Raw genomic sequence first — 12928 nt, forward strand, 5'->3', positions numbered from 1 at the left:
AGGTGGTGGATGGGATACCAAGCAAGCAGGCTGCTGTGTCCTGGATTGTGTTGAGCTTCAAGTCTTGTTGGAGCTGCACTCATCCAGGCAAGTGGAGTGTCTTCCATCACAATTTTGACCATTGCCCTGTAGATGGACAGGCTTTGGGCAGTCAGGAGATGAGTTACTTGTTGCAGAATTTCTAGCCTCTCTCCTGTTTTTATAACCACAGTTATTTATATGGTCGGTGCAGTTCCAGCCCAGGTGCTTGCAAACTAGACAGACCCGGCACTGCAGGTCCCCTTAGTCCAGAAGGCATTAGTGAATTAGTAGTTTTGTTTTAAAAAAATAAATAAACAGCAGCTTTATGGTCACTTTCTGCTACCAGCTCAAACTGACCCAAACAACTAAACTCATTACTTGGCGCAGTGAACTTTCAACCCCCCAGGTGGCCAGGTCTTGAAACACCGCGCTGCCCGTGTGCACAGGCAGATGTACTAATGAGCGATAATGGTACAGTTTTGGCAATCATTGTACATACACATCGACAGGAATCCGGAGCAGGGTGGGTAGGAGAACAGAGACATCGGACATATTGAGGAGCCGAGGTTCCAGTAGCTGCAGAATACACAGGCCTGTGCTGAATATTACATTGATACCTGGAGGAGGAAAAAGGAAACATTATTTAGTTTGAATTATTACTGATAAAATCATCTTCCCTTCCTCCTCTCAGGCCTCAGCCACGTTTGCCTTTGAGTTAGAGGATTTTGGGTTAAAGTCCCACTCCACAAAACTTGGTGGAATCACCTGAATAATTATTAAATATGACATTAATCCACATGGAATTGAAATGCGGTAATATATTGGTGGTCCTTTTAATTCAATTTGCAATGTGATCTCATGTTCAATCAAGTTCTGTAACTGTAGGGCTGCCTAAATTCTGGAAATATTTTAAAAAGAGACCACACAATGAAACTCAGTTCAAGGAAATGTTTATAAAATAGCTGCACTCAAAACTTCTTCACTTCTGTGGAATACTTTGGACAACTAAGAAAAGTTTGCTAGGCCAGGGGTGAAAGTGGGTGATGGGGTGGGGGTGGGGGTGGGGAAGGAGATGAGGAGAATTTTTTATTTTTTTTAAAAAACATAGTGAGTTATGATCTGAAACATGTTACCCGAAAGGGCAAAAGAAGCAGATTCAATAGCAACTTTCAAAAGGGAATTGGATAAATACTTAAACAAAAAAGTTTTGCAGGACTACAGGCAAAGAGCATTGTATAGTTCTTTCAAAGGGCCAACATAGCCCTGGTGGGTTGAATGGCCACCTCCTTTGATTCTGAGATGTTCCTCATCAGAACCTCTTCCCCTGCAAGCAGCCTCCCTCAGCAAATCCCTCCATCCCCACAAAATCAATAATGCTAAAGAACATTTCAGAACAAACAGCTTGTGCGAGCTGCCAAGTCTGTGCCCATGTTTCTTCCACATTTTCTTGCTCACCTTCATGGTCTTTAATATTGTTCTTTCTTTCCAAAATTCCACATTCTACCCACTCACTGTGCAAGAAGATATTTTTTCCAAACACCAATGTCTTTACAAGGGGACGATGTTAAAAATTAGAGCCAGGTATTCTGGAGCGAAATCAGGAAGCACCTTTTCACATAAAGGGCAGTGGAAGTCTGGAACTCTCTCCCTGCAAAAGGTTGTTGAGGCTGGGGTTTGAAAATTTCAAAATTGGGACCACCTAGGAGAAGATTGCCATGGAGTGTTACAAATTAACAGCACAGAAACAGGCTGTTCAGCCCAACTGTTCCACTCCAGTGTTTATGCTCCACACAGGATTCCTCCCACCACTCTTCATCTCACCCTACTAGCATATCCTTCTGTTCCTATCCCCCTTGTGTTTATCCAGCTTCACTCTAAATGCACCTATGCTATTTGCCTCAACCACTCCTTGAGGTAGTGAGTCCCACATTCTCAATACACTGTGGGTGAGTTTTTTCCAGAATTCCCTGTTGGATTTATTAGTGGCTATCTTATATTTATGGCCCTTGAGTTCTGGTCCCACGTAACAAGTGGAAACATCTTTCCTATATGTATCCTAAAAAACTCTTCTATAATTTTGAAGACCTCTATCAGGTCACCTTCCAGTTTTCTCTTTTCTAGAGAAAAGAACCCCAACCTGTTCAAACTTCCTTGATAGGTATAGCCTCTCAATTCTGTTTTGTTAATATTGTACATTGCAACTGCAGTTGATGCAGAATCAGCAGAATCTGGCATTGATGTTGGCCATTCTCCAGCAACTGGATTTTTCCCCATGATCCAGCTTCACAATCTCTTTAGGAAGTGTTGTGTTTTGACAACTGTTGATGCACTGCCCTTTCCAAATCTTGAGCAAATTAGTGTCAGTGTTGCTTTCAGTTTGTTTTCTGTGGATCAGATTTACAGGCAAATGTCTTCAGCTTCAAAACCTCTTGCACAACATCATTGGGTCCAGAGTAGTGGGTTGCTGAGGGTTAGAGTTTAACTCTTAAATGGAGAGAAATAAGGAGCAATGGTCACAATCTTCTGTGTTTGCCAGGAACCTTGTCCACCCTTTACCAATATGCACTGATAATGTACCTTACTACTCAGGTCATAAATAAGATAGATATCAATAAATAGGGAATTCAGGAGAAGCTTCTTGACCCAGAGTGAGGGAATGGTTGAGGCAAATACACTAGATGCATTTAAGGGAAAGTTAGGCAAGTACATAGGAGAGAAAAGAATAGAAGGTTGTGCCAATAGATGAGATGAGGATTATGGATCTGAAAATGCTCATGCAAAATTGCTTAAAGTAAGCTTTGAATGTGTGTAGTAAGTTCAATATCTTTGAGCGTAGTAGGTAATTTGCTGCCTTCACCCTTTCTGTTCCTCTTCTGAGGGTACTGCTGGGACACTGTTCCATAGTCAGCATGACAAATCTGATTCCTCACCCAAGTGGCCTATCTTCATGATCGAGTCGACAGTGAGCACCAGAAGGCTGTTCACTGTTGAGGGCATAACAATTAAGTATTATCCTTTTTCAGACCAGACTACCTGATGGTGCTGGGGATATGGTTCAGAGAGGCCGGGGCATGCGCCAAAAACTAGGAGGAACGTATAGCAAGGTGAGGTAAAAACTAGGCATATGGGAACAATGTTCCCTCTCCATTGCAGTTCAGAACCTGGTCATCAGGTGTGAAGTACTCTTGGTGTTCGTGTATGTGGCCCATACCCCAATCCCGCATCTCAGCAGTCACCCCAGCCTCTTTCTACTTTATCTGGGAGGTCAAAGATGGATCATGTCCATAGGGACACCATACATAAAACTCTGGATAGAGGGGGGAAAAAAGTACCCAATGTCAACTTCATCCTGATGGCCACCTTTGTATGTGGGTGCACCAAGCTGTGCCTATGCCCTTGGTACACAAATACCAAGTGTCACTATGAGCTGAGCTTCTACCTGTCCCTGGTGTTGCTAAGGATGGGTCTGGCTACATTGCTGTGGAACACTCCAATCAGTTGGACTGTGCCATATCACCTGTCCCTCGTGGAAACATTAATGCAGAAATACACCTTTGACCACAAGTCCATCAGGCAGTGGTCTGCATGTAATGTCCTCGAGGCCCTCCAGGAAAAGGAGATGGTAGATCCTATTGGGTGGTTCCCTGAGCAGACTGTCAAAGTAATTTGGCAGAATGCCTCATCGCCAGAACTTTCCAACAAGCACCAAGACATAGCTTGGCTGGCGGTGATCCTTCATGCACACCCGAAGTCTCTATACCATCGCACATTTCCCTGAACATGGCTGTGGTGGGGAAGAGACTGTTGCACACCTCCTTCTGGAATGTGTCTTTGCAAAGAAGGCCTGTAAAGAGATGCAATGGTTTTTATTGAGGTTCGTCCCGAGAAGCTCCATGGCACAGGACTCTCTGCTCTACAGGCTATACCCAGGAACAAATATCAACTGCTGCTGGAGGATCATCAACCTGGTGAAAGACGCACTTTGGTCTGCCCGCAACTGCTCACTGATGCTCAGTTAGGAAGCTGGTTGTGATTGTTGGAGGTCAATCATCTCAGTTCCATGACATCACTGCAGGAGTTCCTCAGGGTAGTGTCCTAGGCCCAACCATCTTCAGCTGTTTCATCAAAGACCTTCCTTCCATCATAAAGGTCAGAAGTATGGATGTTCGCTGATGATTGCATAATATTCAGCACCAATCGCAACTCCTCAGATACTGAAACAGTTCACATCCAAATGCAGCACCTAGTCAATATCCAGGCTTGGGTTGACAAGTGGCAAGTAACATTTGCGCCACACAAGTGCCAGGCAATGACCATCTCCAACAAGAGAAAATCTAACCATCGCCCCATGACATTCAATGGCATTACGATCGTTGAATCCCCCACTAACATCCTGGCGTTACCATTGACCAGAAACTGAATTGGACTAGCCACATAAATACTGCGGCTACAAGAGCAGGTCAGAGGCTAGGAACCATGTGGCAAGCAACTCACCTCCTAACTCCCTCAAGCCTGTCCACTATCAACAAGGCACAAGTCAGGGGTATGTTGGAATACTCTCCACTTCCCTGGATGAGTGAAGCTCCCACAACACTCCAGGTGCTTGACACCATCCAGGACAAAGCAGCCCACTTGACTGGCACCCCTTCTACAAACATTCAATTCCTCCACCACCGACAAACAGTAGCAAGCAGCGTGTACCATCTACAAGATGCACTGCAGGAACTCACCAAGCCTCCTTAGGCAGCACCTTCCAAACCCATGACCGCTACCATCTTGAAGGACAAGGGCAAAGATACATAGGAACATCACTGCTTAGAGGTTCCCCTCCAAGACACTCACCATCCTGACTTGGAAATATATCACCGTTCCTTCACTGTTGCTGGGTCAAAATCCTGGAACTCTCTCTCCCTAACAGTACCGTAGGTGTACCTACACCACACAACTGCAGCAGTTCAAGAAGGTAGCTCACCACCACCTTCTCAAGGGTAATTAGGGATGGGCAATAAATGCTGGCCTATCCAGCGACACCCACATCCGTAAATGAATAACAACATTCCAGTGCCAAGAGTTGTGGACTGGCACATTCCAAGGTCCAGGACTACGTGCTGAAGGACACAATAAAGCTTGGGACAGCCGCCACAAAGGCGCAATGGGTAAAGGCCACCGGTTAAGGCTTTTCAGCCATACTGCACCGAGGGGCTGGAAAATGCATAGTACCCCTTGGGCTCTATGCTGGACATTGAATGTATATAGTATTGAGGCACCTCAGAGTGCAAATTGTTCTATGTAGGGAAGTTGAATATCATTGCAATACATTTCAAAATGGCCATTACAGAAAGTGCAATGTTCTTTTAGATATTTAATGAATAATTTTTTCTCTAAAAATATACTAAATATAATCCTATTTCTCTCTCTGTCTCTCTCTTTGAAACACTCAGACATGACACAGACACACATTGTTTTAATTTGTTCAAGGGATTTGAGCAGTGCTGGCAAGGTCAGATTTACTGACCATCCCTAGTTGCCCTTGAAAAGGTGGGTGTTGGACACCTTTTGAACTGCTGCAGTTCATTGTGGTGTCAGTCCACCCAGTGCTCTCTCTCTCTCTCTCACTGAACTGATATAAGGTCATCAACCTGAAACATTAATGCGGTTTCTCTCTCCACAGATGCTGCCTGACCTGTTGAATATTTCCAGCACTTTTTGTTTTTATTTCAGATTTCCAGCATCTGCAGTATTTTGCTTTTGTATTAGATCCTGGAACTGAGTCCTTACAGCCCACCTGAATGAGGTATCAGCCACTGAAACCAGAGGAAAGTCAGCCAAAACCAAGAGGTTTTTCTGAGATAAAATTAAAATGCACTAAGTGTATGTCTGAGAGGTTCTGTAATACTGTGTAGCTGAAATTTTAACAAAAATGGATCTCTGCGGCCTTCATTTTTTAAAAGAGTACATTTAAGCAAATTTGATGATTAAAAGCACCTAGGTCTTATATGAACTATGAAGTCTTAATTGTGAAGCCTTGTAAATTGCCAGTGTAATAATTCACAATTTTTAAAAATGATATGTTTTCAAAACAGATCAAGAACAAAAACTAACATAATATAAACAGGAATATTGGCTTTGATATTAAGATAAATAAAGATTACATTTGGGGCATGTAATTGCAAACATCATGGATGTATATATGTCTACACATGCATATTTCCAGCATCTGCAGTATTTTGCTTTTGTATTAGATCCTGGAACTGAGTCCTTACAGCCCACCTGAATGAGGTATCAACCACTGAAACCAGAGGAAACTCAGCCAAAACCAAATCAATCAAAAAAAGCATTCCCGAAATCGCAAGTACTTCAACTCTAATTAATCACAAAAGCAACAGTCCAACAGGAGGCTACTTTCCAAACATTTGCGAAAAGCATAATTCCTGGAGTTTTAAATGGCGAGGTGGGTGATGATGTGCAAGAATCAGATTTAAAAGCCACAACTGAACCTGCCTCCAACAATCTCTCAGGCAGTGCATTCTAGATCCTAACCACTTGATGCATTAAAACATTTTTCCTCATGTCTCCTCGGATTCTTAAACCAGTGTCCTCTGGTTCTCAACCCTTCTGCCAATGGGAACAGTTTCTCTCTATCTATTTTGCCAGATTTGAACATCTCTATCAGGTCTCCTTTCAACCTTCTTTGCTCAAAGCAAATCAAACCCGGCTTCTCCAGTCTATCCACGCAACCATTCTCGTAAATATTTTCTGCATCCTCTCCAAAGCCTTCACATCTTTCCTAAAATGCGGTGCCCAGAATTGGATACAATTGTCATGAAACTATCATATTTTTCATAATATTATCGTAAGCTTATGGGTGTGAGTGTGGATGGTTTTGTCTGTGTGACTTAATTAGGCTAGAGATGCATAGACTTCAAGATTGAAATTATCAAGAATTAGGTGTAAAGCAGACTTTTGAAATGGAGTGGGGTAAACTAGGATGGGGGTTCCACAGATAGGGTGTGAAGGAAATTTGCATTTTTATGTGAGTGAAAAGGTTGTTTGATTTTCAAAAGGATGGTGTAATGTTTACAACTAACAAGATGTGAGGCAAAGCAAGACATTTATTTTTCCAGAAAGGAAAAGGCCATATTGACAACATGAAATTTTTTATATTATGGAAAAAGTAAATTTCCAAAGACCTGTACAACAATGGGATTTTACACACTAAAAAGAGAGAAACATATATAAAGGAGGAAGGAAAGCTATGTGGGCGTAGCCGTGGAAAATCTGGAAAGGTACACCATTTGAACCAGACTTGGGAAAAGCCTCTAGCCACTCTGAAGAAGTGCTGCTCCTGTAACTAAAGATGTGTTAAAATCCTTTAGAATTCCACTGTCGAGCGGGTGCTGTGGTAACCTTTCTGGATTGCTTATTTAAATTTATTTTGGACTGTTGCCTTAAAGAGGGTGTACAGTTGGGAATCAGGTTAATTAGGAATTTTGGGATGTGTTATAATACCAAATAACTAATAACTGTAATCTTACATGGGGGGAACTCCCGATGTCACCACACCCCATTTAAATTTTCAGGAAGGTGGGAGTGCAGTGAAATCAGCTGCACGCCCGCTGACCTGTCAATGGCCATTGACAGGTCGGCAGGCGCGCAGCTGATTTCACTGCACCCCCGCCTTAAGGTTGGCAGGCAGACCAGGAGCCCCGGCATGAATTAGAAAAAGCATGAAACCTCATCCACGGGCGGGATGAAGTTTTGTGTAGCTTTTAAACATTTTTAACGAAGTTTTTGTGAAAATTATGGACATGTCACATGAGGGGACATGTTAGGGAAATTTTATTTTTCTATTTTTAGGTTTTTGACGTTTACAGCTGATCTTCCTGTGGCTGCACTTAGCCTCAGGGAGATGAGTGCGCTCTTCCATGCACATGCGCGAAAGAACGCATTCTCGATTTTGGGATCCCCCCCCCCGCCCCGCCCACACAGGAAGCGCACAGAGCTTCTGTGTGGACGTCACACTGGGCAGGCCTTAATTGGCCCGCCCATGTAAAATGGCGCCACGCCCCCGATTGGGGGCACCAATCAGAAGCGTGCCTGTGCACGCCCGCCATTCAACCTCCCCCCCAACGGGGGGAAAATTCAGCCCATAAAGTTTAGTGGACTCATTACTTCTGAATTCAGTGCACAAACCTTCTGATAATAAATACAAATTGCAAAACCATTGTGATAGCATGGCCTAGTTTTCCTTGTAGATTTGGTCCATCTGGCACATACCACCTGCCGCTTCATAACAAATACTCCAGCCAAGGCTGAACTAATGCTTTATAAATATTCATCACAACTTCCTTAACCATAAAAAACATTGCTGGTCATTACCTTACTGCAGTTTGTCGGAGCTTGGTGTGCATAGGTTGGCTCTCAGAATAGTTACAACACAGAAGTTGGCCATTTTACTCATCATGTCTGTACTGGCTCTCCGAAGGAGCAACTTACTTACTGCCACTTCCCGGCCTTCTCCCCGTAGCCCTGTACATTCTCCCTTTTCAAGTAATAATCCAATTCCCTCTTAAATGCCTTGTTTGAACCTGCTTCCACCACATTCTCAGACAGTGCATACCAGATCCCAAGCACTTGCTGCGTGAAAAAGTTTTTCCTCATGTTGCTATTGCTTCTTCTGTCAATTACCTTAAATCTGTGCCCTCATGTTCTCGATTCTTCCATCAATGAGAACAGTTTTTCCCACCTGCTCTGTCCAGATCCCTCATGATTTTGTATACCTCCATCAAATCTCCTCTCAACTTATTCTTCTCCAAGAGAAACAGTCCCAACTTCTCCAAACTATGCAACTCAACTTCCTCATCCCTGGAACCATTCTTGTGAATTTTTCTGTACCCTCTCTAATGCCTTCACATCTTTCTTAAAAAGTGTGGTGCCCAGAATTGGACACAATTCTTCAGTTGAGGTGGAACCAGTGTTCTATACAAGTTTAACATAACCTCCTTGCTTTTGGATTCTGTGCTCCTACTAATAAAGCCTAGGATACTGTATGCTTTATTAAGCACGCTCTCAACCTGTCCAGCCACCTTCAATGACTTATGCACATAAATATGGGCCTAGCCAGCGATGTCCACATCCCATGAATGAATTTTTTTAAAAAAAATCACCCAGGTCCTGTACCCTCTTTAGAATTGTACCCTTTATTTTCTATTGTCTAAGTTCTTCCTACTAAAATGAATTACTTCACACTTCTCTGCATTAAATTTCAAGTCACTTGTCAACTCATTCCACCAACCTGTCTATGTCCTTTGAAGTTTTTACACCAACTCCCTCACTGTTCACAATGCTTCCAAGCTTTGTTTCATGCGCACATTTTGGAACTGTGCCCTGTGCACAAGGTCTAGATCATTAACATATATCAGGAAGAGCAAAGGTCCTAACACTGATCCCTGGAGGACTCCATTACAAATCTTCCTTCAGTCTGAAAAACATCTATTAACTACTTCTCTGTTTCCTGTCACTCAGCCAATTTCACATGCATGTGGCTACTTGTCCCTTTTATTTCACAAATTTCCTATATTACAAACGTGACCACACTTCAATAGTATATCATTGGTAGTAAAGTGCTTCGGGGGTGTTCTGATCTTGTAAAGGATGCTATATAAATGCAAGATTTTTTATATAGATACATATATACAGGTAGATATATATATTATTATAGACGAAGAGAAAGAAAGAGCTAGATCTATAGGTGAATAATGTGTCTGTGGTAACATGACAATGTCATTTTAAAAAAATATTTTATATTTGAGCCATATACAGAAGATGGACTCAAAACAAGAAAGATGTTTCATTAATTTGACTGACCAGTTGACCTTGGAGGGAGCGGAGATATTTCAGCAATGTTATCAGTCAAAACTGAGGATTGCTAAACACTGCAGACAGGCTGCTAGGTCAAAAAGACAACTTCACACTACTGTGAGGGGTCACTGGAGGCATTCTCAACAAGAGTTACTCATTGTACCAACACAACACAGTTTGTCAGCAGCAGCAGAAAAAAAAATAGCTGGAGGCACTCAGGAAAATAGCCACACAGAGCTAGAAATCTATTATAATAATAATAATAATAATAAAAGCTCAGCTCGCTTTGAGCAATTTGGAGCGGGGGCAATAAAATGAGGACAGACTTGCATTTACATAATAACTTTCATATTCTCAGAATAGCATAGTGCTTTGCAGCCAACAAAGAACTTTTGAAGTGTAGTGGCTTTTATAATGCAGGAAACAGCAGTCAGTTTGCACACAGCAAGCTCCCACAAACAGCAATGTAATGATGACTGAATAATCTGTTTAAGTGATGTTGACTGAGTGATGACTATTGGCCAGAACACTGGGGATAACTCTTCTGAGCTTCTTCAGTATAGTGTGATGGAATCTTCCACATCCACCCGAGATAGGGCCTCGGTTCGACATCTCATCCAAAGGACAGCATCCTGACAGTGCAGCATTCCTTCAGTACTGCGCTGGGAGTGACAGCCTACATTTTTGTGCTCACGTCTCTGGAGTGGGACTTGAACCTACAACCTTCCAACTCAAGAGTCAAGAGTGTGTTACTGACTGAGCCACAATTGACATACAGGGCAGAATTTTGCCGTTGGCGAGCAGGGGGCGGGGCCCGCTCGCCGACATGTAAAATGACGCAGGATGACGTCGGGCGGAACCCCCGACGTCATCCTGCCCCATTTAAATTTTCAGGAAGGCGGGGGCATCAGCTGTGGGCCCGCCGACCTGTCAATGGCCAATTGAGGTCATTGACAGGATCATTTAAACAATTAAAAGGACCTGCTCGTCCAACCTTAAGGTTGGCGGGCAGGCCAGGAGCCCCGGTGGCAAATAGAAAAAACATGAAACCTCATCCACCGGCAGAATGAGGTTTCAGGCAGGGTTTTAAAAAGTTTAATAAAGTTATAGTGTAAATTATGAACATGTTCCATCTCATGTGACATTGTCACATGAGGGGGACATGTTAGGGAATTTTTTTTTTCTATTTTTAATCTTTTTCAAAGTGGAAGCGATCTCCCTGAGGCTGCACTTTGCCTCAGGGAGATGTGCGCTCTTCTGTGCGCATGCGTGAAAGATCGCATTCTGGCTTTTGGGGAATCCCCCCCCGCCCGCACAGGAAGCGCATAGCGCTTCTCGCTGGACATCACGCTGGGCAGGCCTTAATTGGCCCGCCCACGTAAAATGGCGGTGTGGCCTGCTTCTCCGGCGGGGATCGGCTCCCCGCCCGCCGGAGATTAGGTTGGGCCTGCACGCCTGACAGGCAGAAAATTCTGCCCACAGTGAAGTAAATTTAAGACTGATTAAGATCGCTTGGATGTGAGGTTGAATCTTCCGTGGAGTGGCAATCACTGTTGGATTGCCACTCCACTCTTATTTTATCTTGGACTGGAGCTCCACATTTCTCACCCTGACTTCTGACCAGGGCCTGCTGAGAAATGTGGAGCATAGCTGCTCCTGAAGTCCGTCAGTACAGTGTATGATTGCTGGGGGAAAACAAAGCTATGCCTCCTTTTACTAGCTGCCATATTCTGGTAAGATTAAGTGTCCCAAAGTCACTATGACCAGATATGGATGAAGGTAAGTGGATAAGGGGTTAAAAGGGATTAAGGTGGTTGGGGGGTGTTGAGGGGGCGCAACAGGGGTCAGTAGTATAGTAGTATACCAGTAGTATAAAACCTAGAATTGGTTTTAATCCTTCTAACTTTTCCTGAGTAATTATTCTGATAATTAAGTGGGGGAAGGTGATGGCATAATGGCATTGTCACTGGGCTAATAATCCAGAGACTGAGGGTAATGCTCTGGGGAACCCGGGTACAAATCCCGCCACGTTAGATGGTGGAATTTGAATTCAATAAAAATCTGGAATTAAAAGTCTAATGATGACCATGAAACCATTGTCGATTGTTGTAAAGACCCATCTAGTTCACTAATGTCCTTTAGGGTAGGAAATCTGTCATCCTTACCTGGTCTGGTCTACATGTGACTCCATACCCATAGCAATGTGGCTGACTCTTAAATGCCCTGTGAAATGTTCTAGCAAGCCACTCAGTTGTATGAAACCGCTACAAAGGCACAAAAAAAATGAATGAAACTGGATGGACCACCCGGCATCAACTGAGGCACTGGAAAAGACAATGACAAACTCAGCCCTGTCTACCCTGCAAAGTCCTCCTTACTAACACCTGGGGCTAGTGCCAAAATTGGGACAGCTGTCTCACAGACTAGTTAAGCAACAGCCTGACTACACATCCTCACGGAATCATACATTACAAATAATATCCACCATCACGATTCTTGGGTATGACCTGTCCCACCGCCAGGACAGGCCCAGCAGAGGTGGCGGCACAGTGGTATACAGTCGGGAGGGAGCTGCTTTGGGAGACCTCAACATTGACTCCGGACCCCATGAACTCTCATGGCATCAGGTCAAACATGGGCAAGGAATCCTCCTGCTGGAAGAAGCGCTGAGGGTGGCAAGGGCACAAAGTGTACTCTGGTGGGGTCCATCACCAAGAGTGGCTTGGTAGCACCACTACTGACTGAGCTGGCCGAGTCCTAAACAGCATAGATGCTAGACTGGGTCTGCAGCAGGCAGTGATAGATTTTGAACAGATCTACAACTCAAGACTGGGCATCCATGAGGCGCTGTGGGCCATCAACAGCAGCAGAATTGTAATCAAAAACAATCTGTAACCTCATGGCCCAGCATATGCCCCACCATTACCATCAAGCTAGGGGATCAACCCTGGTTCAATGAAAAGTGCAGGAGGGCATGCCAGGAGCAGCACCTGGCATTCCTAAAAATGAGGTGTCAACTTGGTGAAGCTATAACACAGGGCTACTT

The 12928-nt window shown here is 43.8% G+C and overlaps 1 protein-coding gene across 2 annotated transcripts in view; it reads right to left on the reverse strand.

The window, feature by feature from the left end:
• Nucleotides 1-12928, reverse strand: part of LOC144684941 (TBC1 domain family member whacked) — a 166244-nt gene that overhangs the window by 97882 nt on the left and 55434 nt on the right. For both annotated transcript variants that reach the window (XR_013577591.1, XM_078549380.1), the window contains exon 9: nt 521-638. Coding sequence is in view for 1 of the 2 variants with exons in the window: in XM_078549380.1 (XP_078405506.1) it covers nt 521-638 (118 nt within the window). In the remaining variant the exon portion in view is untranslated. The remainder of the gene's footprint in view (nt 1-520; nt 639-12928) is intronic.

Source organism: Cetorhinus maximus, chromosome 9, assembly GCF_964194155.1.
Source record: "Cetorhinus maximus chromosome 9, sCetMax3.hap1.1, whole genome shotgun sequence".
Taxonomy (NCBI): domain Eukaryota; kingdom Metazoa; phylum Chordata; class Chondrichthyes; order Lamniformes; family Cetorhinidae; genus Cetorhinus; species Cetorhinus maximus.